This window comes from Mobula hypostoma, chromosome 4 (genome assembly GCF_963921235.1).
Source record: "Mobula hypostoma chromosome 4, sMobHyp1.1, whole genome shotgun sequence".
NCBI classification, from domain to species: Eukaryota; Metazoa; Chordata; class Chondrichthyes; order Myliobatiformes; family Myliobatidae; genus Mobula; species Mobula hypostoma.
In genome coordinates, this window is record NC_086100.1 from 40561551 (window position 1) to 40587267 (window position 25717).

The 25717-nt window shown below is 37.9% G+C and overlaps 1 protein-coding gene across 5 annotated transcripts in view; it reads left to right on the forward strand.

The window, feature by feature from the left end:
* eif4g1a (eukaryotic translation initiation factor 4 gamma, 1a) overlaps window positions 1-25717 on the forward strand; it is a 96589-nt gene that overhangs the window by 19629 nt on the left and 51243 nt on the right. For 3 of the 5 annotated variants that reach the window (XM_063045684.1, XM_063045687.1, XM_063045685.1), the window contains 7 exons: window positions 1314-1414; window positions 2348-2461; window positions 2551-2640; window positions 7295-7477; window positions 8619-8712; window positions 18711-18826; window positions 24582-24674. In XM_063045684.1, the coding sequence (XP_062901754.1) occupies window positions 2390-2461; window positions 2551-2640; window positions 7295-7477; window positions 8619-8712; window positions 18711-18826; window positions 24582-24674 (648 nt within the window). In that variant the 5' untranslated portion in view covers window positions 1314-1414; window positions 2348-2389. The remainder of the gene's footprint in view (window positions 1-1313; window positions 1415-2347; window positions 2462-2550; window positions 2641-7294; window positions 7478-8618; window positions 8713-18710; window positions 18827-24581; window positions 24675-25717) is intronic. The other 2 variants (XM_063045688.1, XM_063045686.1) reach the window with 1 other exon arrangement.

Sequence of the window (25717 nt, forward strand, 5' to 3'; positions counted from 1 at the left end):
GAGACCCACTGTTTTAGTTATCACTTGGCAGAAATAATACAACAATATATGCAGCCTAAAGAAGCAAAAGCAAGATGTTAAAGTTTTAATATTAAAGTACTAATCCTTTTATGGAATGTTTTGATTTCCTCATAACTGCACTAGTCTTCCAAAAAACTCCTGTATTTGCAGTTGCAGTACAGAACTGTGCAAAGGTTTTATGCATCACAGCTATATATGTATATATTATATGCCTTAGACTTTTGCACAGTACATTATTTTAGGAAATATTGTATTTAACTGTTATTTACCTCTTATTTTAGGAGTGAATGAATTCCATAATTTAGTTAATAAACTAATTGTCAATAAACTGCAGTTCCACTCTAACAACTAATCAAGGCATAACTTGTCCACATTGTTGAGCAGTGCCCTCTTACAAGAACACAAGATAGGAGCATGAAACTAGGCCCGTCCAGTCTGCCCCACCATTCAATATGATAAAGGCTGATTCCTGTTCTGCAATTTCCTCATTGACCTCAGTTATTAGTCAGAGGCAGTAAAACTAAATGTTGCATGCAGAGAAATGCTGATGAACTGTCTTTCAGTATTATCCTTTGAAGGTAATAAATATTTAAATTTAACGTCCACAGTTTTCAAGAAAATGTATTTGCTCAATGTAAAATCCATGTTCCGGTATATGTAAACACGAGGAAATCTGCAGATGCTGGAAATTCAAGCAACACACACAAAAAAGCTAGGCCTGCTGCGTTCACCAGCATTTTTTGTGTGTGTTCCGGTGTATGTGTCAGTATTATTTATTTTTGATACATTTTAAGTAGGCTTGATGATAGACTTCACTGCGGGTTTAGTTAATTTTAATAATAACTCTTGATTATCCTACTTCGGCATTGTGTAGAAGAAGGGTTTTACATAAGTAAAAGGACCCAGAGCTAGGAGAGAAGAGATTTACAGCAATATTGAGCTGAGTTCGCCATGGATGTTTGTGTTTGCACACTGCTTGTACTGCAGAAAGCCAAAAAATCTTCCATGGATATAGGTTGTCCTCCATGCCTTCCCCGGTGGTATTATTCACAAATGAGCTTTAATGGTGTTTTCAGTTTATTCCTGGATATTACAATTGAGATCATTTCTTTCCTAGCTTAAGGTCCTTGTGCATCATCTAGGAATTTAAAGAGTATTAGTAAGTTACTATATGATAACTGGTTGAAACAGAGTTTGTCTTCGGCATGTATTTTCTATCAGTGGTCACTAGACAGTAATTGAGAACAGGAGTTTTAGCTGATTTCTTTTTTTCTCTCTCTCGACTTCCCTAGTCCAGGAGTCCTGAGGCCATTTGTAGCATTTCATCTACCACCTCAGTTGACGTCAGCTAACTTGAGTACAGATCAGGGATGGGAACTTTTGGTCTGTGTGGGTAAGTTCCACACTGAACAGTGCATTCACTTCCATTTTGAATGGATTAAGGTTAAGGTTTTGGATATTGATTGCTCTAAAATGCTTTTAGTTCCTGGAGTATTGAATAGTAATGATTGTGGGAGTGGGGTGGGTGGTGATAAAAAGTTTAAATTGTGATTTTAGCCTTTGAATCCGATTTGAGTTGAATGACGATATTTCAGTGCACTTAGTTGTCATGTAGCAGTACATACTGGATATTAGTTTTTTCTTTACTTGTTCCTACCCCAACCCTGACTTGCCCTCCTTGTCATTTTACCTTTTTTTGCTCCAGTAGCTCCCTGATTTCTTTTAGTATATGTTAGATTTCTTTGATAGATATTGCTGAAGTTAACGTGGAATGGTTGTCACTTTTGGAATAACTTCCATAAAAATGCCATTAGCTGTTTTAGTAACTATTGTCTATGTCAAGCAAAATTGAGTTTAAGTTTGAAGAGTAATGTTAGACAGCAATGTTATCCAACCCTTTTGAGATGAACAAATTTGTTTTTTTTAAAATAAGATTGTCATCAAATTGAATGTGCTTCATTAGTCTGAAAAATGCCTTTTATTCTCTCTGGTATTAGCTTTGCCTATTGTGTTATTACTTTCATTAATCACAAGTACAAAATGGGATCGTTGTGGGGATTTCTTTAGTGTCAGGTCACTATGAGACATTGATTTCCTGATTGTCTTTGAATTTTTCCCTTTCACTTTGTTCTATGAAAATGAGAGAAATCTGAAACTCAAGCCTTGAATACTATTGAAGAAGTGTATTTTCAGTAATTTTTATCAGCAGGATTTTGAATATTTGTAATTTAAGCTATTTGCTAGAATTAATCAAATTCTTCTGTTCTAAATTAAAACCAACTAGATGGTTATCTATATGACAGTTCTGGTTTGTCATTAACTGCAGATTTCACGACAAATAGGGGGTCCACATGCTGTGCCACATGAAATGAACAAAGGACCCCAACCTATTGGAGGACCTCCATCTGCCCCACATCCCCCCCCTTCTGGAATAGCCCAGGTAATTTAACACTAATATGGTTTTGATTTCTAAATGTGTGATTTTGTTATGCTGTCAACCACTTTAAAAAAACATTTCATTGTTTTTAGACTGCCTATCCCTCTGGCCAGACAACTGCTCCAGTAGTTTTTGCACCACAGCAATCTCCACAAATGAACACTCAACCACAGCCACGCCAGGTAAGAAACTTCTGAATGGAAAGTTAGTAGAACTGTTTATAAACAATTGTACCACCTTTTGAAGTTGATAATTCTGATGTATTATATAATAATTACTACATTTCTGTAGCTGACAATATTTCACCATCTTACTGTACAGGTGTATGTAACATTAACCACATAATACCACAATGTGATATTGTTAGGGCTGAAGTTGTGAATCCCGCCTTTCTAAATTGTGTCGTCAATAAAAGAACATGCTAAGAGGCTTGCATATTATTGGGAGATCTGTACCATTTGAATTACTGCATTAGATTGCTTGTCATCTTACCAGCTTGGTATTTGAAGCGTTGATTAGAAGAGCAATATGAAGTGGTTTGATATTACACTTCCTCAATGGCAAAATTGCATCTTTTCCTTGAAGCACATGGTACAATAACTGGAGGTTATGAATACCAAGACAAGCACCAATGGGCTTTTGAAATTGCTGATTAATATTTTAAAAAGAAGTGTTATGTACTGAAGTGAAATTGTTTTGTTGGAACTACCAAAATTAATTCTGTTACAGCATACTACATCATTATGACACTACTTAGCTGTTTATTGCTTTCCATGTTTGAGAACGGACCTAACTATTAAGTCCATATTAGTTACTTTATCTCCTGAGATTGAATTCTCTACTTGTAACCTTGATAGCTTACATAACAAGGTAGCTTTTATTGCCAATACTCAATACTCAATTTGGCAAAAATGCAGCAATCAGTCTTCCTCCTATTTAGTTTGTTTTAATTCTCTACCTATTTTGAAGGCAATATCTAGTAACGTGAGGAAACGAAGTCCTAATGATTTGGGCATTTTGTGAGGTTCACTTGCAATTTATTCTGTTTAACGTGTTTATTTTTTAAAAAGTGAATTGTGTTAAACTATTAATAGAATGACATCTGATAGATGCGAAAGTATGTTGGTGTGACACAATTCCTGAGCTTATTATCTTGACGATCTTGAACTTTTTCCAAACTTTGATGCAGGGGTTCCCAGTATGGGATCCACAGACCCCTCGGTTAACAAGGTCCAATGCATTTAAAAAAAAAAGTTTGGAATCGTTGCTCGAGAGAACATAGGCCAATTTAAATCTCTGTCCATTGGGAAATCCCATTACCATCCCAGCATTCTTGAACTTTGCACTGCATAGTGTTTCTTGAAGGAACTGACTGCTGTGGAGTTTCAATTTTCCTAAATCCAGTATTTTACTCTTCGAATAAAGGCTGCTATATTGCTTTTGTCTCTAGCAGTTTACTTTGCCAGCAGACCTGGCACCCAGATACTAGATTTAATTTCCATAAAACCTTGTACTTTCCTTGCATATGCATGACCTGGTACCACTTGCTTTCTCACTTGCCCTTTGCGGAACCAGCAACATTACCGTAGCCTCCCTATGTATGTATTATTGCAGATGGCCTTTCATCTTAGCTATGATTGAAGTAGCAGAGGTAAGAGTGTGCTAGCCTGAGAACCTCTGGTTTAGTCAGCTGATCTTATTTTTATTTTCACTAAAGCATTCCTCCTCATTTGCCTGCTCCTGATTTTGCTACTACTAAACTATGAAGATTCATGCAATTGTTTAATCACTTTCTCAGTCTTGTTATTTCAGTGGATTTCTATATTTCATGTTGTCTTTATAGATTCCAGTGTTTCCTCAGAGGCTTTTTTTCCCTCTACTTTCTATCCTTCTTGAAATGAAATGTACTTTTGATACTTTCCAATACATTCAAATTGTTCCACTCTAGGGAAAAGCAGTCTTTTTACCAATTTGCCTTGTTATTTCTTGAACAACCTCTTGTAATGCACGAATGCAACTCATCAGGCCTAGATGATTTGTTCACTGCATTTCATCAGTACATTCTCTTTATTACTACTACTACTACCACCACCACCACCACTACCCCTCCCCCCATTCCATGTTATTGGTCCTTTCGGCTTCCACTACTTCCACACTAGATCGGATAATTTTGAAAACGCTGGTTTCGTGTAAAAACGATGGGCGTCCATACCAGGCATTTTTGAAAATACCTCCGGCCACATTAAAACGAGTATTTGGGCGAATCTCCTCCTACTGGGCACGTGCAAGACGCATCTACAGAAAACAAGCGAAGAGGAAACAGTATACTATTTCTGTTTCTGCGACAGCGTTGCGCTATTTCCATTGGTCAAAAACTAGAGTACCTACAACAACAGTGAAAGAAAGTTTTCAACAATGTTTTTGAGGAATACAAAGAAAACCTCTGCTGGAAAAAGCAGACTGGACCTCTTCGTTTGGACAGACGATGAAGTCGAGCTGCTTCTGTGAGTTACAGACAACTACAAAGTCAGCAAATCCGTAGAGAACGTGGACTGGGAGTCGTGCCAAACCAAATACAACGACATCCTCGACCACTATAAAGAACAGTACCTTGCGGCAGAGCGGTCAGAATCTCTGGGTAAGGACTACCTGCACAAATTGGACGATATTACCAAGACAATTATTGTAACCAAACTTAAGGCTATTTGCCACAAATACTGGCAGGCAGTGAATGTGGGACGAAAAAGTGGACACGGTAGAGTAGTTCTACTGTACTTTGAGTTGTGTGAGCAGATCTGGGGGGGCTCACCAGCCACAATGGCAATTCAAGGTGGCATTGAAACCTGTGATGTGGAGGATAGGATCAATGCACATCACAGCGACCGATGTACAACCTCTTCACCCACGTGAAGCCGTCGCCATTGTTGTTGTTGTTGTGTTGGAGGTTGCGTTCAAGAAAACAATGAAATGCTGCGCTGCCACCACCATCTGTTCCAGCACGTCATGTCAGCATTTTTAAAAAGCTCCGGTTACCCCGTACACACTACACTGCCCAAATGGCGTTTTCAGATTTACACACTGTGGAGAGCGTTTTAGAAAAGCTCAGTTTTTGGGGGAGGAAAACACACTTTCAATGTGGACGGAGGGTCAAAACGAAGAGAAAAAAGCTCTGGTTACGGATTTATCCGGTCTAGTGTGGACATAGCCTTTAAGTTTGTGTTACCCCATGAAGACAGATCAACATATCTAACAGTCAAACTAATTTTTCATCATCATATATATTGTCAGAATCTCTGGACTCTCAAATACAATGGTTATTCTTTTAGGTGCTTGCAGAAATTATTGTTCTTTTACATTTTCTGCCAATATGTTTTCAATTTCTTTTCCTTTATTTTCTCAATGACCATTTGTTAACTTGGTTGCTTCTCCAATTATATATGCATTTTTTCCTAAAATTAGGTTTGAGTAATATTTAAATGATTAATACATAATAAAGCATTATTAGCTTTATTCAGGTCATTAATAAATTCTGACTCTGCAAAAAAAAAAGGCCAAGCTGGAATTATTCCTAGTTTTCAGCAATCTCTTGGAAGTGCTTTCTATGAACTTGCTCTCAAACTTTTGCCAATTTGATCAGACATTCTGTGAAGATAGACTTGAGCAGACAGTAGTTAATACTTTCTTACAATCATACTACAGCTAACATTTAGTTTCTCCTATCTTCCTATGTTGATCCTACTTGCTGTTGAGATGTTTCCTTCCTAGACGTTGCATTTAATTATTCAGATAATTCTGCACCCTTTTCTATTACCTTGAAGCCTGTTTGAAATATCATTTCCCTTGTATGGTCAGGTCTTTATAATGCATTACGCTTGGCTTTTAAGATCAAACTGATTTATTTTGGATTTATTCACCCACCTCACGTGTTACAAATATTTGTATTCAAATAAAATACCATTTCATTTTAACTTTCTTTTTGATTTCAACGTAAGTATTGACTGTTAGATATGCTCTTTTCTTTCTGATTGCACTCTGCATGAATATGCAGTTTTGATGATGCCCAATCCATTTGTTCATTTTAACAAAATTAGGCTAGAATTTCTTCCTAACAGTATCTGCTATTTTCAGAAAAAATTATCTTGTGTCAGGGAAACAGTGCAAAAATAAGTGTATGGAGGACAAATTTTGTATGCAGATTGGGAATATCTGCTTTCATTTGAACTAGTTCAAGAAGAATGAGAAATAGATCTCATCAATTGGTTACATTTGCAAATAAAAATTGTAACTTTTGGTGTAATCACCTAAATGTACTCTTGTTTAGTACTGAGAGAAGGCTCTGTAAAACTTTATATTTATGTAGAACATTGTGTATGGCATTGTAACTGCTAAATGGTTCTATAGTTTTGAATGATGCACATGTATATAACATTGGGTTTGTTGCAGGAAATGGGGTTGAAAGGAACTAAACTCATTTTAATAAACTGTTTCTGCACTTAAATCATGTACTATTTTAATGTAAACTTCCACAGAACAAAATAGTCCATATTTTGTTTTTTGAAGATTTTTATGTTGCCAAGTCTTGTATTCAAATTGTTTCCAAATCCAGTGCAGTTTTTGTACACAAAAGCAGAGATTCTATGTTGTCAAAGTGGCAGAAGTTGGCATAAAGTTTGGAACTTTTACATTGCAGTCTTTTTCTGAAATTGTATGCAAGTGATAACTCAATAGTATAAAATGGATTTTACCTCATTGAAATGCCTATACACCACCTGAATGGAACCGAGCAATTGTACTGTTGGATCTAAAATGCATGCTACTCTTGTTTATTTTCTGTAGCAATACTACCCAAGCAGAGCCCAGCAGCAGAGTAATGCTTCCAGGGTTCAGAGTAGTGCAACGACTCGACCTGTGGCCTCTGCTACTCATGTCTACCAACCTGGCTCTCAGGCTATTATGATGATGACAACGCAACAGATACCTGCATATCAGTCACAAGGACCTTATTATGTTCCAAGCCAGGCAAGAACCTTCTCTAAATGAGGATTTTTTTTTTCAATGTTCTGGTTTAGTTTAGAATACAGCTAATTTTCAAAGCTTTTAATTTGGCTGTCATCTAATTAAGGTTCATAGCCAAAAAGCTTGCAATCCTAGTTGACTACTTTGTTTTTGGAAAACAAAATTTCATTATACATTTGAATTAAGAATGCATTTCTTAATCAGTCTTGTTCAGTGCTAAGGTAAATGTACAAATTAAAGACATTTTACAATTGGCTTCTAGCTTTCCCCAGACAAGTCTTTGTTAATTCCATTAACCAGTATCCTGAACTGAATAAAACTGCTGCAACTGTTCATTATATTTTTATTTTTTCTTTGTCGTCCTAATTCTGAAGTGTTGCAATACAGCTGTTTTTCATGGATCATTGTATTTCTAATTATGCCTGATTTGTCTTTGGACTATTGCATTTTACTACTTTTTCATTATTCATCAGTGGAAATCTTTTCAGTGTTTCTTCTCAAACTAACTCATAATTACAAATGTATCTTGCAAGAATGCCTTCATTTGTTCTTTTGAATCAAGCTATAGTGTCCTTTGTCAACTCACTGAATATGCATTATAATTTTCTATGGTTCTAATGTTCTTTAAGAGGGAGTCCTAATGTATTGCTGACGCTTTAGAAATTACCTAAAGTGAGTCGCACCAAATCAGCATAGCTGTCTTGCTTTTTTTTTCCAAGGCCTGTACTTCAGTTTTCCATACAGTATTTTCAGTAGTAGTTCTTTATCAAAGGCTCTAAGTTATCTTCTACATATTTTAACAGTGTTGGTATGCTTGTATTAATTTCTGGTGTTCACTGCATATCTTCTATTTCTTAGGTATCTACTCATTCCCCAATTCTAATTTCTTAGTTTGCAGTTTTGTATCCACATCAGGATAAGTTGAGTAAGTGTAGAATTTTAAGCCCTAATTGGATTGTCAGGATATTCCACTATATATTTTGTTGAAAGAAGAAAGTGTTTTAAACTCTTTGAAATGAATACAGACAGCTATACTTTTAGCCAAGAATGCCTGTACAAAGGGCTACATTTACCAAGTTAATTCTAGATGGTCAATTTGCAGCTAAAAGTTAATGCTAACATTAACTTTGTTTTTGTTTTCCAGTTTCGTTCTTCATTTGTACAGCCGACTCAGCAGTATCCTGTTCCACCTGGAACTGGATTTTATTCAAATCCAAATCCTGGAGAGTATCCTTATGGTAAGGCATTTGTATTGTCTAGTGGACTCACTTGTATGCTGTTCAGGACATTGCTTGAATTAAGGAAAAAGATGTTGAACCACCAATAACAGATTCCTGTTTGTTAATGTGTCTGTAAGGGAGCCAGCTGATATAACATTATTATCTTTTCATTGTAATATTAATACAAATTGAGCCCTGCTCTAGAAATGTGGTAGTTCTGATGGTCTTGAATCCATAAAATTCACAATGATTTGGCTCTGTCCTTCTCTGTCATATACCTTGATTGCATGTATATCTTTAATATGAAGATCACAATCTGGATGCAAAATAACTAGAGAACAATATATTTGGAACACCATGCATCTAGTCTTATCTTCATTCTCTTGTAACAAAGGCCACTGTTTGTCTTAATTGTTTGCTTTATCTGCATGTTAACTTAGTTGTTTATTCTGACTGTGTTCATCTTCAAGTTGCTTAATTTGTGAAATATTCACTACCTCCAATTTTCACATCTGCCAAGGTCTTGCTGATTGGCTAACCTATGCCACCATGATGCCTCCTGACCACATTGCCATTTGCATTAGCATAATTGGCAAACTATGTTATAGTTTATTCCCTTATTCAAATCATAAGCAGCTAAACCTTGTGGTATTCCACTTGTCATAGATATTGACGCAAAAATTGACTAGTGTATTCCTACTGTCACCTTTTCTCCACTCCCTAATCTACACTTGTGATACCTTCTCAAAGGCCTAACTTCCAAGTACATCAGCTGGACTGTCTTTATCTATTTAACTAGCTACAGTCTTAACACTCCTTTCATCAGTCTATATTGACTGCCTATTCCTTGCTTTAAAAGTTCCCTGTTACCACTTATAAATTTTGTTGTATATTCTATTTTCTAACTGCTATATAATTCCTTGATTGATGCTCCTTAAACCACTAGAGTTACATTTGCAACTTCCCATCTCTAAGAGCCATTCTAGGACAATGGCAGCCAGTACATTTATTGTATTTAAACCCTAAGAATGTAGCCCTTGTGAATATTTTGCCCTACTGTCTCATGTATAAATTTCAATGTTTCCTTGCCTTTTCTGTTGAACTTTCTAAATTTTCCCTCAATAGGAACCTTCAACCAACTTACCATTTGTTTAAAGCTTTATACCGAGCCCTAATCAATCAGTTGGCCATGTCATAGAGAGGTGCAGCACAAAACAAGCCTTTTAGCACCGTGTCCCCACTAGCAAGTACTGTACATTAATCCCATATCGTATCCTCCCCACATCTCAATTCCCCCCTTCAACCTCACTGGATCTAGCATTGGCAGACAGTAGGGGTAATCTACAGTGGCCATTTAACTTGTCAACTAAAATGATATGTGGGAGGAATTCAGAGCACTCGGAAAACATGCAAGTTCCAAGTGAAACTATCAAAATTGGACTGAAGCTGTGGGTTAGTGGCTCTATTAGTTGCATCACACTGCTGTGATTTGTTTGAATGCTGGTCCCAGTCTGATTCAAGTAAGGCCAACACAACAGAAAAAGCTTGCACTTTGCCCCATGTATTCATACCCATTTCTACCACATCAGATACACTTAATTTTCTGATTAATGCTGTAGCTAATTTTTGTTTAGAGGTATAGCACAGTTACAGACCCTTCCAGCTCAATAAGCCCATGCCATCCAGTTCTACATATGTTAACAAATAAAGTAATAACCTGTATGTCTTTGGAATGTGGGAGGAAACAGCAATAGCCAGATGAAACCCATGGAGAGAGCATACAACTCCTTACAGTGAGGGAATTGAATGTGGGTCACTGACATTGTGATAGTGTTAGGTGCTAACTGCTACACTACCATGTTACTGATGATCCTTTGCATAATTGCTCTGTATTTTGCTGTATCATTGGTTCCAACATGATTTAAATCTGAGGCTAGCTAACTTGTGCCAAATTCTGTTGTATGTAATGGTGAACCTACAATGAGTAGTTTCACTCTCTGCAATGTGGAATGATGCTACATGATGCTCTGTTGTTGTTTAATGGGTCCATCCGTGGCATTCTTCAGCATTCTAATTATCTAGCAGCTTTTTAAATGTACTAACACTCAGACTTTTTAGACAGCTAGAATCTAATTAAATCTATTAAGGAGAGGGTAGTAACAAGGTTCATTTCCAAATCACAGGATTAGGTTAATAGATTCTGCTACAGACCAGTAAATGGCATATTTACACTTGATTACTTCAGTGGGGTTATTGTAATACTGATGCAAAAATCAGTTGTGCATTTTGCTTCTAGTAAAACAAATGTTGTTTTCAGATGCCAGGCCTCATGCATGGTTTAGTGTCAGCTAAGTTTAGTGTCATGCAGTTTGTCATAATGGTGCAACTGTTCTGCTAAGGTGAATATATTATACAAGGTATGAAAATTAGGATTGCCATTTGGCCTAATGCCTACAATTTTCAAATAGAAAATTTTGTATTTTAAAAACACACTGCCAATGTGCTAAGGAAAAGAGTGGTTTTCCAGTCTCCTGCACCATGGAATAGAACACAGATTTGTGTTCAATTTCATAACATGGTATGTTCCTTCTAGTTTCTGTCAAGGTTGTAGATGTGCTCACCTAGTAGAGGTAACACGTAAGGGTTTTTAATGTATATCAAATCAACTATGCTGTTTTTTCATAGACAGCACCAATACAATCAGGCCTACCTTCCCTGTAAATTTATGAACGATCAATTTTCATATTCCTCCAGCAATATGAACTTTACCAAAATGTTAAAGTATTAACATAATTGTCTGGTTCTATTTTTATTAAAAGTAGGACTTGCAATTGTAAGTTATCTTTATTTATTTAGAGATACAGTGTGGAATAGGCCCTTCCAGCCCTTTGAGCTGCACCAGCAAGCAGCCCCCGATTGATTATAACCCATCACGGGACAATTTGTAGTGACCATTCAGCCTACTATGCTTTGCACTGTGGGAGGAAACTGGAGGACTCAGAGAAAACACACACATTTCACAGGGTGGACGTGTAGACCTTACAAATGACATTGGAATTGAACACAACTTTGCCCTGATGTTGCACTAACCACCACACTACCGTGGCACCCTTGGATGAACTGGTTTAAATTTATATTTTTTTTTACCAAGTAGGCAGTGCAGTTTAAGTAAGGAGTTTGCTGGGTAATAACTTTTTGGCTCGTTCTGGGTATCTTTTATTATTAAAATTGAACATTTGTTTGGCTTGTAAGAAATACATGGTTTCTTTATATTGTAATTGGTTTGAAAAGATAAAACTCATTTTGTGTACACAACTGATTTTAATTACACACTGCTTATAATTATAGCCTGGAAATATGTTGTCTTTGCTTTGTAAATGGAACGAAGCTATGACACATTGCAGATAGGCTATTAACAATTGCAGCTTGGTTTGAAATGAGTTGCGTATTTGGTTCCTGGTTTGGCTGAACTTCCTTTTATCTCCCTGCTTGGAATTATTGAAGAATGACAGCTAAAGATACAACATTAACATTACTGCCTAGTGAGCAGAACATAAGGAAGAAAACTTCCTATCAAAATGTTCTTTATTGATAAATCTGAATACTTTTTATGAAGTGCTTGCAGCCTGAATTGCAAGAAATGAATATTGTTCTGAGGGACTCTGCAAGTTGGGCAGCATCTGTGGAGGGGAATAATCAGTGGATGTTTTGAGTTGAGGCCCTTCATCAGGCCTAAAGGTGGGGAAGGGGAAGGAGTACAAGCTTAGAAGGTTGTGAAGGCAGGGTTAGGGTTCGGGGGGGGGAAGGTGAAGTGAGAAACTGGGAGGTTTATAGATGAAAAAAAGGAAAGGACTGAAGGAGGATTCTAATGATAGATAGGAGTGGACTATGGCAGAAATTGGAGGAGGAGAGGCAGCAGAGAGAGTTGATAGGCAGGTGAGAAAAGGGGCAAGAGGGGAGCTAGAATGGGGAATGGAAAAAGGGAGAGGAAAAATGACCAGAAATTAAAAAAAATGATGTTCATGTCGTTAGGCTACCCAGATGGAATACAAGGAGTTGCTTTAACCTGAGAGAGAGAGTCCTTATCAAGCAGTAGAAGAGGCCATGGACTGACATATTGGATTGGGAATGAGCAGTAGAATTTAAATGTCTGGCCACTGAAAAATCCTCCTTGTTGCAGACAGAGCAAAGCTGGTCAACAAAGGGGTCCCCTAATATATCGGTGAGACTGACATAGACTGGCAACTACACCAGATAGACCACAATAGACTCGCAGGTTAAGTGTTGCCTCACCTGGAAGGACTGTTTGGGACACGTTGTGGGGTAGGAGGTGAATGGGCAGGTCTGGCACCACTCTCGTTTCCAGAAACAAGTACCAGGTAGAAGATCAGTGAGTTCAGATGAATGGGTGAGGGAATCATTGAGAGAGTGATCTCTGTGGAAAGTGGGGCAGGGGGTTAAGATGTGCTTGGTGGTAGGATCCCGTGGAAGATGACTGAAGTTGAGAAGATGATGTGCTAGATGTGGAGGCTTATGGGGAGGTAGGTAAGGACAAAAATTCTACCAAACATCCAGTCTTACTGTTGCGTGAAGTTGGTAATTGTTTATTTCTAGAAACTATAATTGTATTTCAAAATTCTTCTGGTTTTGATGTCTGGTTCTGGAGGGATGACAAGTGGGAGGAGCCTAATTGGAGTAAAAATATAAAACATTAGTTTGTGTGCAGTGAATGTATTGGAAAGTGCATGTTATTACTTGTGTTATAAATAGCTGTATGCTCATTGTCTTCATTTGTAATGTATCATAATTTGTTGATGAGTAAAGCATTCATAATTATATTGCAATCAATTGCAGTAGTTTGAAATCAGTGAGTTTGTAATTTGCAATAAATTCAATGCTTTTGGACACTTTAAATGTTAGCAGAAACCCTGAATAAAGTGCCCTGAATTTTTGACCCAATGTGCATGGGTTCAAGGAAGGAAATGTTTTTCTGTCTTTTGTATAAATGTCTACTTTATTGAAAATGGATAGATAAATGCAAGCTGTCCAGTGCATGTATATTGAAGAGTTGGCATATCCTAATGTCGAACTAGCAGGAGCTTTTACTGATCTGTTAGATGTTTTTAAATGACTTGAAAAAGGCTTGCGTGTTTAGTTGGAATTTGTTTTAGAAACCTGGTCTGATGCTGTCCTGAATATCTCAGCCACAGTGACTCCTACTTGGGAAAAGTTAACTTTTCTGGTTGCTATCTAGCAGTACTTGTAGAAAAGTTTGGGGCAGTGTATTGGCTTAAGAGTAGTGACCTGAACAAAATCAAATGGTCCTACATGAGAGTATCTTTTCAAAGTGAGAGTGCAAAGTAAATGAAAAGCTTTGATTATTACCCACAGGCAAGCTTTTGGTTTTTTTGCTCTTGTCCTTTTGAGGTGTACTGCAAAACTCAAGATAACTTAATTTCAGATCTATTGTTTTAAAAGCTTTGCAAATGATGCTGGCATAATTCAGCTGAGAAATACTTGTAGTAAAAAGGCAATAAACATCAAAAAGCAGCATTTTGCGACCTTATGACTAGAAGTGGTTGTCAAAATGTTTAAAAGCAAATAGTCAGCTGTAAGAACCCTTGAATTCTGCCATTCGGTAACGTTAAGGCTGATTTTTGTCACCAGTTCATTTTGCTTGTGTGGATTATTTTCTGTTTTCCTTAGTATCCCAAGAAAATCATGTAGTCTTACAACAGAGAAATCCCAACTATTTTGCACAAAGTATTTACTGCTTGTTTTATTCCAAAAGGGTAAACTCAAAAATGGCAACAACCCCATGAAAGCCTCTTTCAGAAAGATAATTTCTATTTCCTCCACGTGTAACTAATTTAAATCTTGCCCTCTCCAAAATTTCTTCCTAGTAATTCCTAGTAATTCTCTGCCTTAATTGCTGTCAAACCAGTTGTGCTGTAGATGAGGTTTTGCCAGTCCCCATATAACGTCGTTGAGACTTGTATACCTGCAGCAGCAAAGGCTACCAAACAATTTACTTTCCTTAACCAGTGGCCACACATTTTAATTCCACATCCCATTCCCATTCTGACATGTCTATCCACGGCCTCCTCTACTGTAAAGATGAAGCCACACTCAGGTTGGAGGAACAACACCTTATATTCCGTCTGGGTAGCCTCCAACCTGATGGCATGAACATTGACTTCTTTAACTTCCGCTAGGCCCCACCTCCCCCTCGTACCCCAGCTGTTACTCATTTTTATGCACATATTCTTTCTCTCACTCTCCTTTTTCTCCCTCTGTCCCTCTGAATATACCTCTTGCCCATCCTCTGGGTCACCCCCCCCCCCCGTCTTTCTCCCTAGGCCTCCTGTCCCATGATCCTCTCGTACCCCCTTTGCCTATCACCTGTCCAGCTCTCGGCTCTATCCCTCCCCCTCCTGTCTTCTCCTATCATTTTGCATCTCCCCCTCCCCCTCCAGCATTCAAATCCCTTACTCACTCTTCCTTCAGTTAGTCCTGACGAAGGGTCTCGGCCTGAAACGTCGACTGCACCTCTTCCTATAGATGCTGCCTGGCCTGCTGCGTTCACCAGCAACTTTGATGTATGTTGCTTGAATTTCCAGCATCTGCAGAATTCCTGTTGTTTACTTTCCTTATTGCTTGCTTTGTGCTTAGTTGCTTTCAGTGCACATGACTCAGCACTCATGGCATTGTATGTTAAATTTAAAATCAGAGTGCGATGTATTCTGGACAACTGCGTAGTTGGAAGTGCAGTGTTGATCCTCAGGCGGAGCTGGTGTATTCCCGTTATTTTCCGTCCTCTAAACAACATTTTAAATGCTTCCCTCCTTTAAAACCCTCTGCTACCATCAGAATAAGCTGTATTTAACAGCTTTTTGTGTGGTATCTTAAGTTTTGAGGATTTACAAAACAACTTAAAAGGCTACAGAAAAAATTTTTTTTTACAATAAATTGGAGTTTGCATCATTACTTTATGAAGTATGATCTCATATATATAATGTCTGTTGGCTGTGTATTTCTCTCAGTGAATTGGAAGTGCATACTACTGCTTTTTAAGTTGGATTGAACAGAATATTTCACATTGTTTACAAAGCTCTCCATATCTTACTATTGTTCGTATATTTCTGCATGTATTGCACATTTAGAATCAGTAGCTAATCCTTAACAAGGACAACCTGAAATAATACAGACTTTATACTATGCCCTTTGTACATTTTTAAATCACAAAACTAAGTGCACTTGCCTTAGCTAATTTGAAGGGTGCATAGATTTTTGGGAGGTGTTAATGCTAAATTGGGTAATTTGCAGTTGGATCTTTTTATTTTGTGGCTGTTCTTGAAGTTGGGAGTCTAAATATACTCTGTGATCCTGTAAAGCCACTAATGTAGTTAGTAATCTGAGTGCAACATCTTTATTTCTTGTTTCAATAACCAAATGCAACTTTAAAGCAGAAAGTGGAATTGCACATTTTCCAGTATGACAGCTTGATCTGTTTTGAAGTATTTAACTTGTGTTTGAATTTTTGGCCAAATGCTTCCTTGTACTTAAATAGACATGTAAACACTACAACATGAAGTATAGAAAAGGAGGAACAGCCAATTTCATTTCCCAAATATTTGCTTTCGGTATCTGTGTTGAGATTGTTTGAAAGTGCCAGTATCGTCTTTTAGTGTAGTATGGCTGAATTGCAGTAAGCTTCAACAGTTGTGAAGGTTTTAAAAGGCCTAGGTTCCCTTTTGTATTTATTTGGAAAGGTAGTTGATGGATTTCCTAGCTGTAAACTTGTTAGATCAGTGTAAGTTATTGGCATTGGTAGTTTTTTTTCAGTGATTGGATTTAATGTTCAGTTTGAAATATTTTGCTTCTACGTTAGTCTAATAGATAAAATGTATGCATTGACATTCAACACGCATGTACAAAGTTGAAAGCAAATTTATTTTTTTATCTTGTAAGATGGATACAAGGTACAATTCACAGTTTAGCTGCAATGGCTACTTGACATTGTGACAAATGAGTGAATAATGTACTTTTACCTAATTTTCTTTGAACATCTGAGTAGTCTCTATTTCTAGATTGAGCTTTTACTTGTGATGCCCCATCAGAAGTTTGTATATACACGATCATATGTTTTTAAGTTATTTTTTCCCACTTTGAAATCCTTGTGCTTGTGTAAGAACTTGGATAGCATTTGCTTTTGAGCAGTAGGAGTACATTTAACATGTTTTACTATGTACCATTACTGCCTTTGTCTTCCATGATTTAAGATGCTAAACTTTTGAATTTTAGGTCTTCACTTGTTTGAAAATAAAATGTTTTTGGTCTTGTGTGTAGTGGTATTTTTTTGAGTTCCTGTGAAATGCCTTTGAAAAATTAATGTCATTGAAGAACTAATACCTATTGAAAAATGGAGATTTGCACACTTCACTATAAGCCTTTGTGCTTAGAAACGTGTCGTTAACAACCGACACAACCCAAGTATCCTCTGGGGGCAGCCCTCAGGAGTTGCCATACATTCTAGTGTGCTTGATTAGGTGTTTTTTCTTGGTGAGTAAGTTCCAGAGTGGGTGAAAACACTTTCTCTTATACATCCCTTCTAACCCTCTTACTCCTTGACTTAAACCTATGCTCCTCCATTTTTGATGACTCTGTTGTGTCGAACAGTTTCACTATCCACCTATTTATGCTTCCCAGAATTTTGCTGCATCCTGTTAGGGCTCCTTGGCCTTCTCCATCGTAATTGAAACATTCCAGTTCTAGCGGTGTTCTGATAAAGATTCAAGATGGCAAAGAACAGCGATATCCATTGAGGTCATGCCTCGGACTTGGGTTCGTAGGGATGGTTGTGGAGACAACTTGTGAAGTTAGGATTCAGGTACAGGAATGAGAAATTAGAAGTTGGGCAGTAAATAGAGTTTGGGTCAGGAGAGGATTGTCAGAGTTCTCAGCAATCCCTGGGAGGTGGATTGTGTCAAAGACTGAAGTCAGCAAATCTGGATTGGAGGCCCAAAAGTTGAAGCTCCTAGGTTGGCATATTCAGAAGCCGGAGGTCCGATGTCTTGAAACCAGAGTTTAGGACTCCGTAGGTGGCCTGTCCTTGAATTGGAGGCCAGTGTGAGTGGGTGGGAAAGGAGCTTGTTTTGTTGTTGTTTGTGCTGTTGCTTGTTTTGTTTTGCTGAACATTGTAGATATGCTATGTTGGTGGCATTTGTGATGGTACTTGAAAGCTGCCCTCATCAGATCCTTAGATTATTTTGGTTGTTACGCAGATAACTTATTTCGTTGTAAGTTTTGATGTATGTGCGACAGATAAAATCTGAATCTGAAATCTCTGTAATCTCCAGTGTATTCATGTCTTGCTTCAGCTACTGGGTATTGTTGCACATTTCTTGCTAGTTTACTGCTTAATAAATCAAAGATACGACAGTGAGTTGTGAAAATTGGAGGAGAAAGCACTCAATTTTTAGGGCTCATGGTGCAACTGGAATTTTAACATTTGACTATGTAAGCTAATAAAGGTGATGGGTTAATGAAGCAATGAATTTGTTCAAAGTGCAAAAGCAATTAATATAATATACTGTGGGAGAAATATAGTCCATCCATCTAACATTTAGTTCCTCAGTTTGAAAAATAGTTTGTATTGTCACTCTTAAAGTACTTTTCAACTGCTGCCACGAAAGCCTTCAACTAATAGGCATTTGTATCTGGATGTCAGATTGTTGAGAAGAGGGACCTTGAGACTACATTTGTAGGTTTGACTATTACAGTATTTGTTTATTCTAATAAATATACTTGAGTTTGGATCCTAAGCAGTTAGTGATTAAAGTTTTATCTTTCTGTATTTTCTTAGGTGAGAGGAGCCAATAATTTCTGTACATTTGTTCCTAGCATTTATTTGGTTTCCTACAAATTTCATTTTAGGATTATTATGAAACATCAGAGCCTGACGTGTAAAAGATGGACTATTTGTCCTTAAAGTTGTTGAAACTTTGTCTCTTCAGGAACCTATTATCCAGCAACACAGGGAGTGCAACCATATTCTGCACCAGTGGCACCTGCCACTGTTATGATAAATCCTGCACAGCCACAAATGCCTCCAAAAAGAGAACGGAAGCAGGTATGTCTTTGATAACTGTCATTCTCTTGGGTTGGTTATTACAACTTCTACGATATTGCATTATTCTCATGAAACTTAAGTTATAGGCAAATTTCATTATCAGTGAAGATTCTTCTACTGAAAATTGACTGCCTTTCATGCTTCTAAATTGGCTGCTGTCATTTTCTATATTTGATGCTGGGATTGATGTGAAAGTCCTTGCTCTAGTGCCCTCTACTTCCTGACAAAAATATAGTTTACGATGCCAATTTTATTTTGGCAGTAGAATTTTTAAAACCCTTCGGACTTGGAAAGCATTTTCAAGCAAACATTAATGTTTATTAACAATATTACCTCAAGGATACTCATTATCTTTAGCATACTCAATGAAAAATGTAAATTATTCAACATGTTAATTTAAAATAAAGTGGGTCATTTAACTATTGTTTTAAGAAGCAATGCAATTCTAGGATTTGTAGCCTGCAGTCTGACACAAGCAATGGGGTTGGATAGAGCAAGCGGTCTGTCTTTGTGTGTTGCATTAGAATGGAAGTTTGGGATTTGCACAGAACCCAAATGCTGATTCTTTATTTTCGCTGAAAGCAGTCTGCCAGCAACATCCCACTTACTTGTTGACTTGGTTGTCCCCTTGCCTGCAATGCTCTCCATGTTGCACCTGAAGTGAAGTAATACCTAGAATAGCAGCAGCAATTATAGTTTGTGAATGAAGACCACTGTATGGTCACCCTCCTACAGGAGGTGCTTGTCCAACAGCGAACTCTGCGTTTAATAAGTGCTTGTAGGGGCCAAGAGATTTTTATCTTGCTGTCATTGAGATTTTTACAGATCTGGCCTAATCTGTACACTGGCTCCTTTTATAGTGCCATCTTGTGTTTTCCACTCCATTCACTAGAACTTTAAAATTGCACTGTTGATTTCGGATCAGCGTTAAGCTCTTCCCCGTGGATCTGCTGTGCCTGGTACATCTGCAGAATTCTCATTTTGTGTTCATGTAGTCATGTTGCCTATCCCCTCCCGTAATTGTTCAGTGTCATGTTCTAACTTATTCCAAAGTAGTTCTTGTGCAAGGGGAATAACCAAACTAATAATTCATTGACTGTTCCAGATGGAAGGGATGAACGACATTAAAGGTATGGAAAAGCATAGAATTGGAGGAACAAGGATCTGAAAGATTTGTAGGATGGGAAGAGGTTACAAGGAAAATGGAGAGGCTAATCTATGGAGGGATGTAGAACTTAAAAGTGCAGTTCGAAAATTATTGCCATTACTCGCAATAAATTTAATAATTTGACACGGTTTAAATAGTTTATTTTGCAAACTTCAAGCAGTCAACTTAAAATAGTAAAGAGCAGTAATTTTTGAGCATTTTTCATGACTGTGGAACTTTGCAAAAGACTTGAGATTGGATTGGTGAGAGCAAGAAAGAAAAATCATTTGAAACATATTTTATAAAAAGAACTAGAAACAATTTTTTGCTGCAGATTAAGATTTACCCATTTTCTTTGAGCCTGGAAGATTAAGAAACATTACAAAAGTGTGATTCCAGTCCTTTGAAAGGATTCTTACATTTTTACCTAGTAAACACCAGTCTGCCTTTTTGCAGTAACTTTGACCTTTGAAGAGAAGGTGGGAAAAATGTAAATTTAATGATTTGTTTGACTGTGAGCTCTGCCTATTTTAGTCAAATGGCAGACAATACACACATTCACGTGGCATTTCTATTCATTTCTATGAATTGTTTAGTTTTGCAAAGCAAAACTTCATTTAATTTGCCCAGCTTGCTCTTAATCAATGTATTTCTTTGAAGAACTGGCAGATAACATAGTTGTAGTTCCTTGTAACACCTGCTTGAACAGATAGGGACTCTGGTTAACGGCTTGATCGAAATCTACCTCATCAGTTGCTCACTTGTTGATCCACTCCTCAGTGTTGTACTGAAGTATCTATTTCAATTTTCCTGTAATGAGTTTTGACCTAGTGATTTGTGATTTTGTTCCCAATTAGTCATCCTCTTGTTTTTCAAGTTAAGTAATGGCATGTGGTTGTTAGATTTGTTGGGGCCAATGAAAGAATCTGGTTTAATATCTCCGGTGTATGTATGTTGTGAAATGTGATGTGCGGCTGCAGTACATTGCAATAGATAACAATAAGTAATAAACTATACTAAGTATTTCTTAAAAAAATTAAATAAGCTGTGCAAAAAGAGAGTTTAAAAAAAATACTAAAGTAGTGTTCATGGGTACATTGTCCATTCAGTAATCTGAGGATGGAGGGCAAGAAGTTGTTTCTGAAATATTGAGTGTATGTCTTCTTGTACCACCTCTGAAGGGAGCAATGAGAAGAGGGCCTGTCTTGGTGTTGGGGCTCCTTAATGATGGCTGCTGCCTTTTTGAGGTATCACCTTTTGAAGGTGTCCTTGATGTTGAGGAGGCTGATGCCCATGATGGTGCTTCCATACCAGATGGTGGTGCAACCATCCTAATGAAATATAGCTGCTGCTTTACCATTGTAATTGCATCAATATGTTGGGTGCTCAGATGTCACACCCAGTAACTTGAAACTGCTGATCCTCTCCATTTCTGATCCCTTGATGAGAATTGTGTGTTTCCTTGACTTCCCCTTCCTGAAGCTTACAACTAGTTCCTTGGTTATACTGCCCTTTGCAAGGTTGTATGCTGCAACACCACTCAACTAGCTGATCTATCTCACTTCTGTATGCTGCCTCATCACTATCTGAAATTCTGCTGACAATAGTTGTAACTCATCTATAAATTTGCCAACGTTTGAACTGTGACTAACCACACAATCGTGAGTATAGAAAGAGTAAGACAGCATGCTTAACCCACTGTTCTACACTTCTACACCTAGCAAGGTCCAGATCCTTAGGCAGGAGTTGATTCTAGCCATGACCAGTACTTCATTACAGTAGATGTGAATGTCACTGGTTGATGGTCATTGAGGCAGCTCACCTTGCTCTTGGGCACTGGTATGACTGTTGTCCTTTTGAAGCAGCTGGAAACCTCTGTACCAGTGAAGATGTCCTTGAACAGTCCCACCAGTTGACTGGCATAAGTTTTCAGAACCCAGTCAGGTACAGCTGGGCCTGACAGCTTACGAGGGTTCACCTTTTTGAAAGATGTTCTAACATCGGTTTCCGAGACAGAGATCACAGGGTCACCAGATGCTGCAGGGATTCGCACAGGTGTTAGTTTATTCTGCCTTTCAAAGCGTGCGTAAGAGGTGTTGAGTTCATCTGGGAGTGAAGCATCGCACCCCTTCATGATAGGTTTTGCTTTGTAGGAAGCAGTGGCCTGCCAGAGCTGATATACATCCTATTCCGACTCCATCTTCAACTGAAAACCCTTAAAATAGTCTTCTGTCAGTTGTATCTGGATTTTTTTTGTATAATTCTGGATCACCGGTCTTGAGTGCCACAGATCTAGCCCCTGGCAGATTACGAATCTTCTGGTTCATCCACAGTTTTTGGTTTGGGTACGTCCAGTATGTTCTTAAAGGCACATTCATCCACACGGGTCTTGAAGTTCATGACAACTGTTGAGTACTCATTCAGACTTGAAGATGAATCCCTGAATGTTACCTAGTCCACTGATTCAAAGCGGTCTGGTAAGAGCTTTTGGGCCTCCCTTGACCATATCTTCTTGGTCCTCACTACTGGTGCTGCAGTCTTTAGTCCCTGTCTACATGCTGGGAGTAGAAATACAGCCAGATGATCGCACTTTCCAAAGTGCGGGTGTGGGATGGCATGATAAGAATGATCATTAGGGTGTGCCGTTTCATGCCTGCTGATTACAGTGCTCAGTTCCTCCATTCACTTCCTGACATTGCCTGAGATGGAATGTACACCACCACCAGGATGATGGGAAGCTCTTGACAGTTAAAATGGAATGATATTTGACTGTGTGTGTGCATTACGATGAGTTAATCATAAAGCAACCTCCACGTCCTCTGCAGTTAAAAATACTGTGCTGTCTTGTGTTTACCGTCGTGAAACCATCGAGCAGCAGTGTTGCGATCAAAATGGGTAGGGGATAGCCACATTTCTATGAACCAAAATTCACAGCAGTCCCTGATGTACCTCTGTTACTGCAACCTTCCTCTGAGGTCTTCACTTTTATTTTTCAGAGACTGTACATTCGCCAGCAGGATAGTTGGGAGTGGAGGTCTAAAGCCTCTGCACTTTAATTGTACTTGCAGACTGGCATGGGGTCCCAGGTTCCGTTTTCTTAAAGAGGAACTACACTAATGACCTGAGTCTGTCATCTGAAGTTCATCAACAGATTTAAAAAAAAAACATTTTAAAATGTTGCTGCCCACTGAAGTACATGGCTGTGATTCTGGATTTCAGCTGTAGTAGTTCTGAGCAGGAATATTTGATAATTCGCATCGGAGCTGCACGTGAACAGTTGCACCTTAATGGTGCCATCTTGCTCAACATGGATCCTGTATTTGGCCCATTTCAAGCAACACACACAAAATGCTGGAGGAACTCAACAGGCCAGGGAGCAGCAATGGAAAAGAGTACAGTCAATGCATTGCCCAAAATATATACTGATCTCTTTTCCATAGATGCTGCCTGGTCTGGTGAGTTCCTCCAGCATTTTGTGTGTGTTTCTTGGATTTCCAGCATCTGCAGATTTTCTCTTGTTTGTGCTTAGCCCATTTCCCATCTTCTTCCATGGACTTCAATTTTTTTTTAAATGCTTTTTATTTGTGGAGCAGGGCACACTACTATTTATGTTTAAGGTGATGAAGATTGTTGGCCTTTGTACCAGAATGCTTAATGTCATGTTGATCTAATCTCTGTTGAACTAAAGAGCGCAGAGTTGATGTTCGGACTTGCTCCCTTGGTTTATTGTTTGTGGGATATCTAGTATTTTGTCCAGTAATCTGCCTTTGTTTCCATTTCTTTTACTCAGTGGATTTTCATTGTGATTGAACATAAAAATAGGCCAGCAACACAGTAAGATAATTTTACCTCTTGCACTATCACATCTCTTAATTTTCTCAAATTGTAAAAGTCTTCTATCCACCTGCCTTGGTTAAACTCAGCAAATGAGCTTCCAGAACTGTTGGGTAGAGAATTCCATAGGCTCACTGCCTTCTGAACAAAGAAGTAGAGTTTTAAATCCATAAATGATTGTGGAAATACAGTGCCTATAAAAAGTATTCTTCTCCACCCTCCCCCCCCCCCCCCACCCACCAACCCTGGACGTTTTTGGTCTTTTAGAACTGTGGAACAGATGGAAACATGGAACACTTAAGTTTTGCCTTATTCTCCTGTGTAAAATAGTTTTTCAGCTTGGACATCTTGAGTTGACTTAAAGGTAGCCACATGAAGTAATATCCATTGAGTTCTTAATATGTGGAAGCATTTACTACAAAATTGCTTTTTTTAAAACTGACTGTCATTTCTTGTACAGTATCTGATGTTTTATTGGCCTTTTGGGTGGAATAAATGAGAATAATTATGTCATAGTTTTCATACTTTGAAAAGTTCACTGTAGAATCTCCTCAATTTTATTTCAATTTGTGATGCAGAGAAGTTAAGTTTTCACTTTTTGCTCCTATTCTTTATTGCCAAAGTTGGTGGTCTTCACTAATGTGAAGCCAACTTTTATAGAGGATAGATCAAGCAAAGTGAAGTGTCAAATTAATAGATTTCTTCCTCGTTGACAACTTTCGTAAGCAGGAAGGTCCCTTGATGCATCTATTTTCTGAATATTTTGCTTATTAGATCCGGATTCGGGATCCAAACCAGGGTGGAAAAGATATCACAGAAGAGATTATGTCCGGAGGAAGATCCGGTTCTACTCCAACACCGCCACAGGTAAGTGATATATGTTGGCTGCTGGATCCTACTGTTGTTCTTGTAGAAACTGGGTTTGGCTCATGTCTTTTACTTTCCTGATATGGCATTGCCTATTTTTAGTTTTATAATTGAAAGAGGCATTAGAAGCATTTTACATAATTAGCAATATTTGTGTACCATTAAGTACACCGTATTAGATCGTATAAGAAATAGACAGACCATGAATCAAATGTTATTTTTGTAAATCTTTACCTTTTGTGTTGCAGTTTTTTTTGTGCATACTGCTGATCATTCTCGAGGCTTGCTTTCTATAGTTTCACTTGATTTTGCTATATTTGCAGAGTTACAGCAGCTTTTCTTAGATTGTCAGTTTGAAATTTAATCTGTCATCTGTCACCCATTCAGACTGTAGATAGAAATATATATATACTTAATGCTTACTGCACTCTTCTAAGATACTCCAAATTAAAAATAGAAAATGCTGGGAATAGTATTCTCAACATTTGTGAAGAAAAATGTTTAACATTTTAGGGCAATGACCTGATCAGGACTGGGAGAGTTAGAAATGAAATGGAGGGCTATGTTGGAGGGAAAGATTAGATTGATCTTGAAGGTTAAAAGGTCAGCACAACATATTGGCCCAAAGGGCCCTTAACTATGCTTGTTGTGCTCTGTTCTATGGAAGGCAGGGAGTGAATATCTTTTTCAAGCATTGGAAAGATCTGGGAATGCTGTATAATATAAACTGTTAAAGTATCCATATGAAATGTGTGAGTATATAGAGTCAGAGATCTTATATAGGGACAGTCTTGGACCCACTGAGATGCTGATTGTCAACCACTCATTAGCATCAGATCCTACATTATCCACTATCCCACCAACACTTCTGCTGTCAAAAGTAATAAAATTTAAAATGGTATTGCTGATGTTTCTAGTAGTTTCTGTTGGGTTGACACTGATTCTTATTTGGGTATTTTTTGTGCTCTATATCTGCTTCCTATCTCCTAAGGAAAGCTATAAACTTTGATTGAAATTTTAAATCGATGACAAGTTATTTCAAG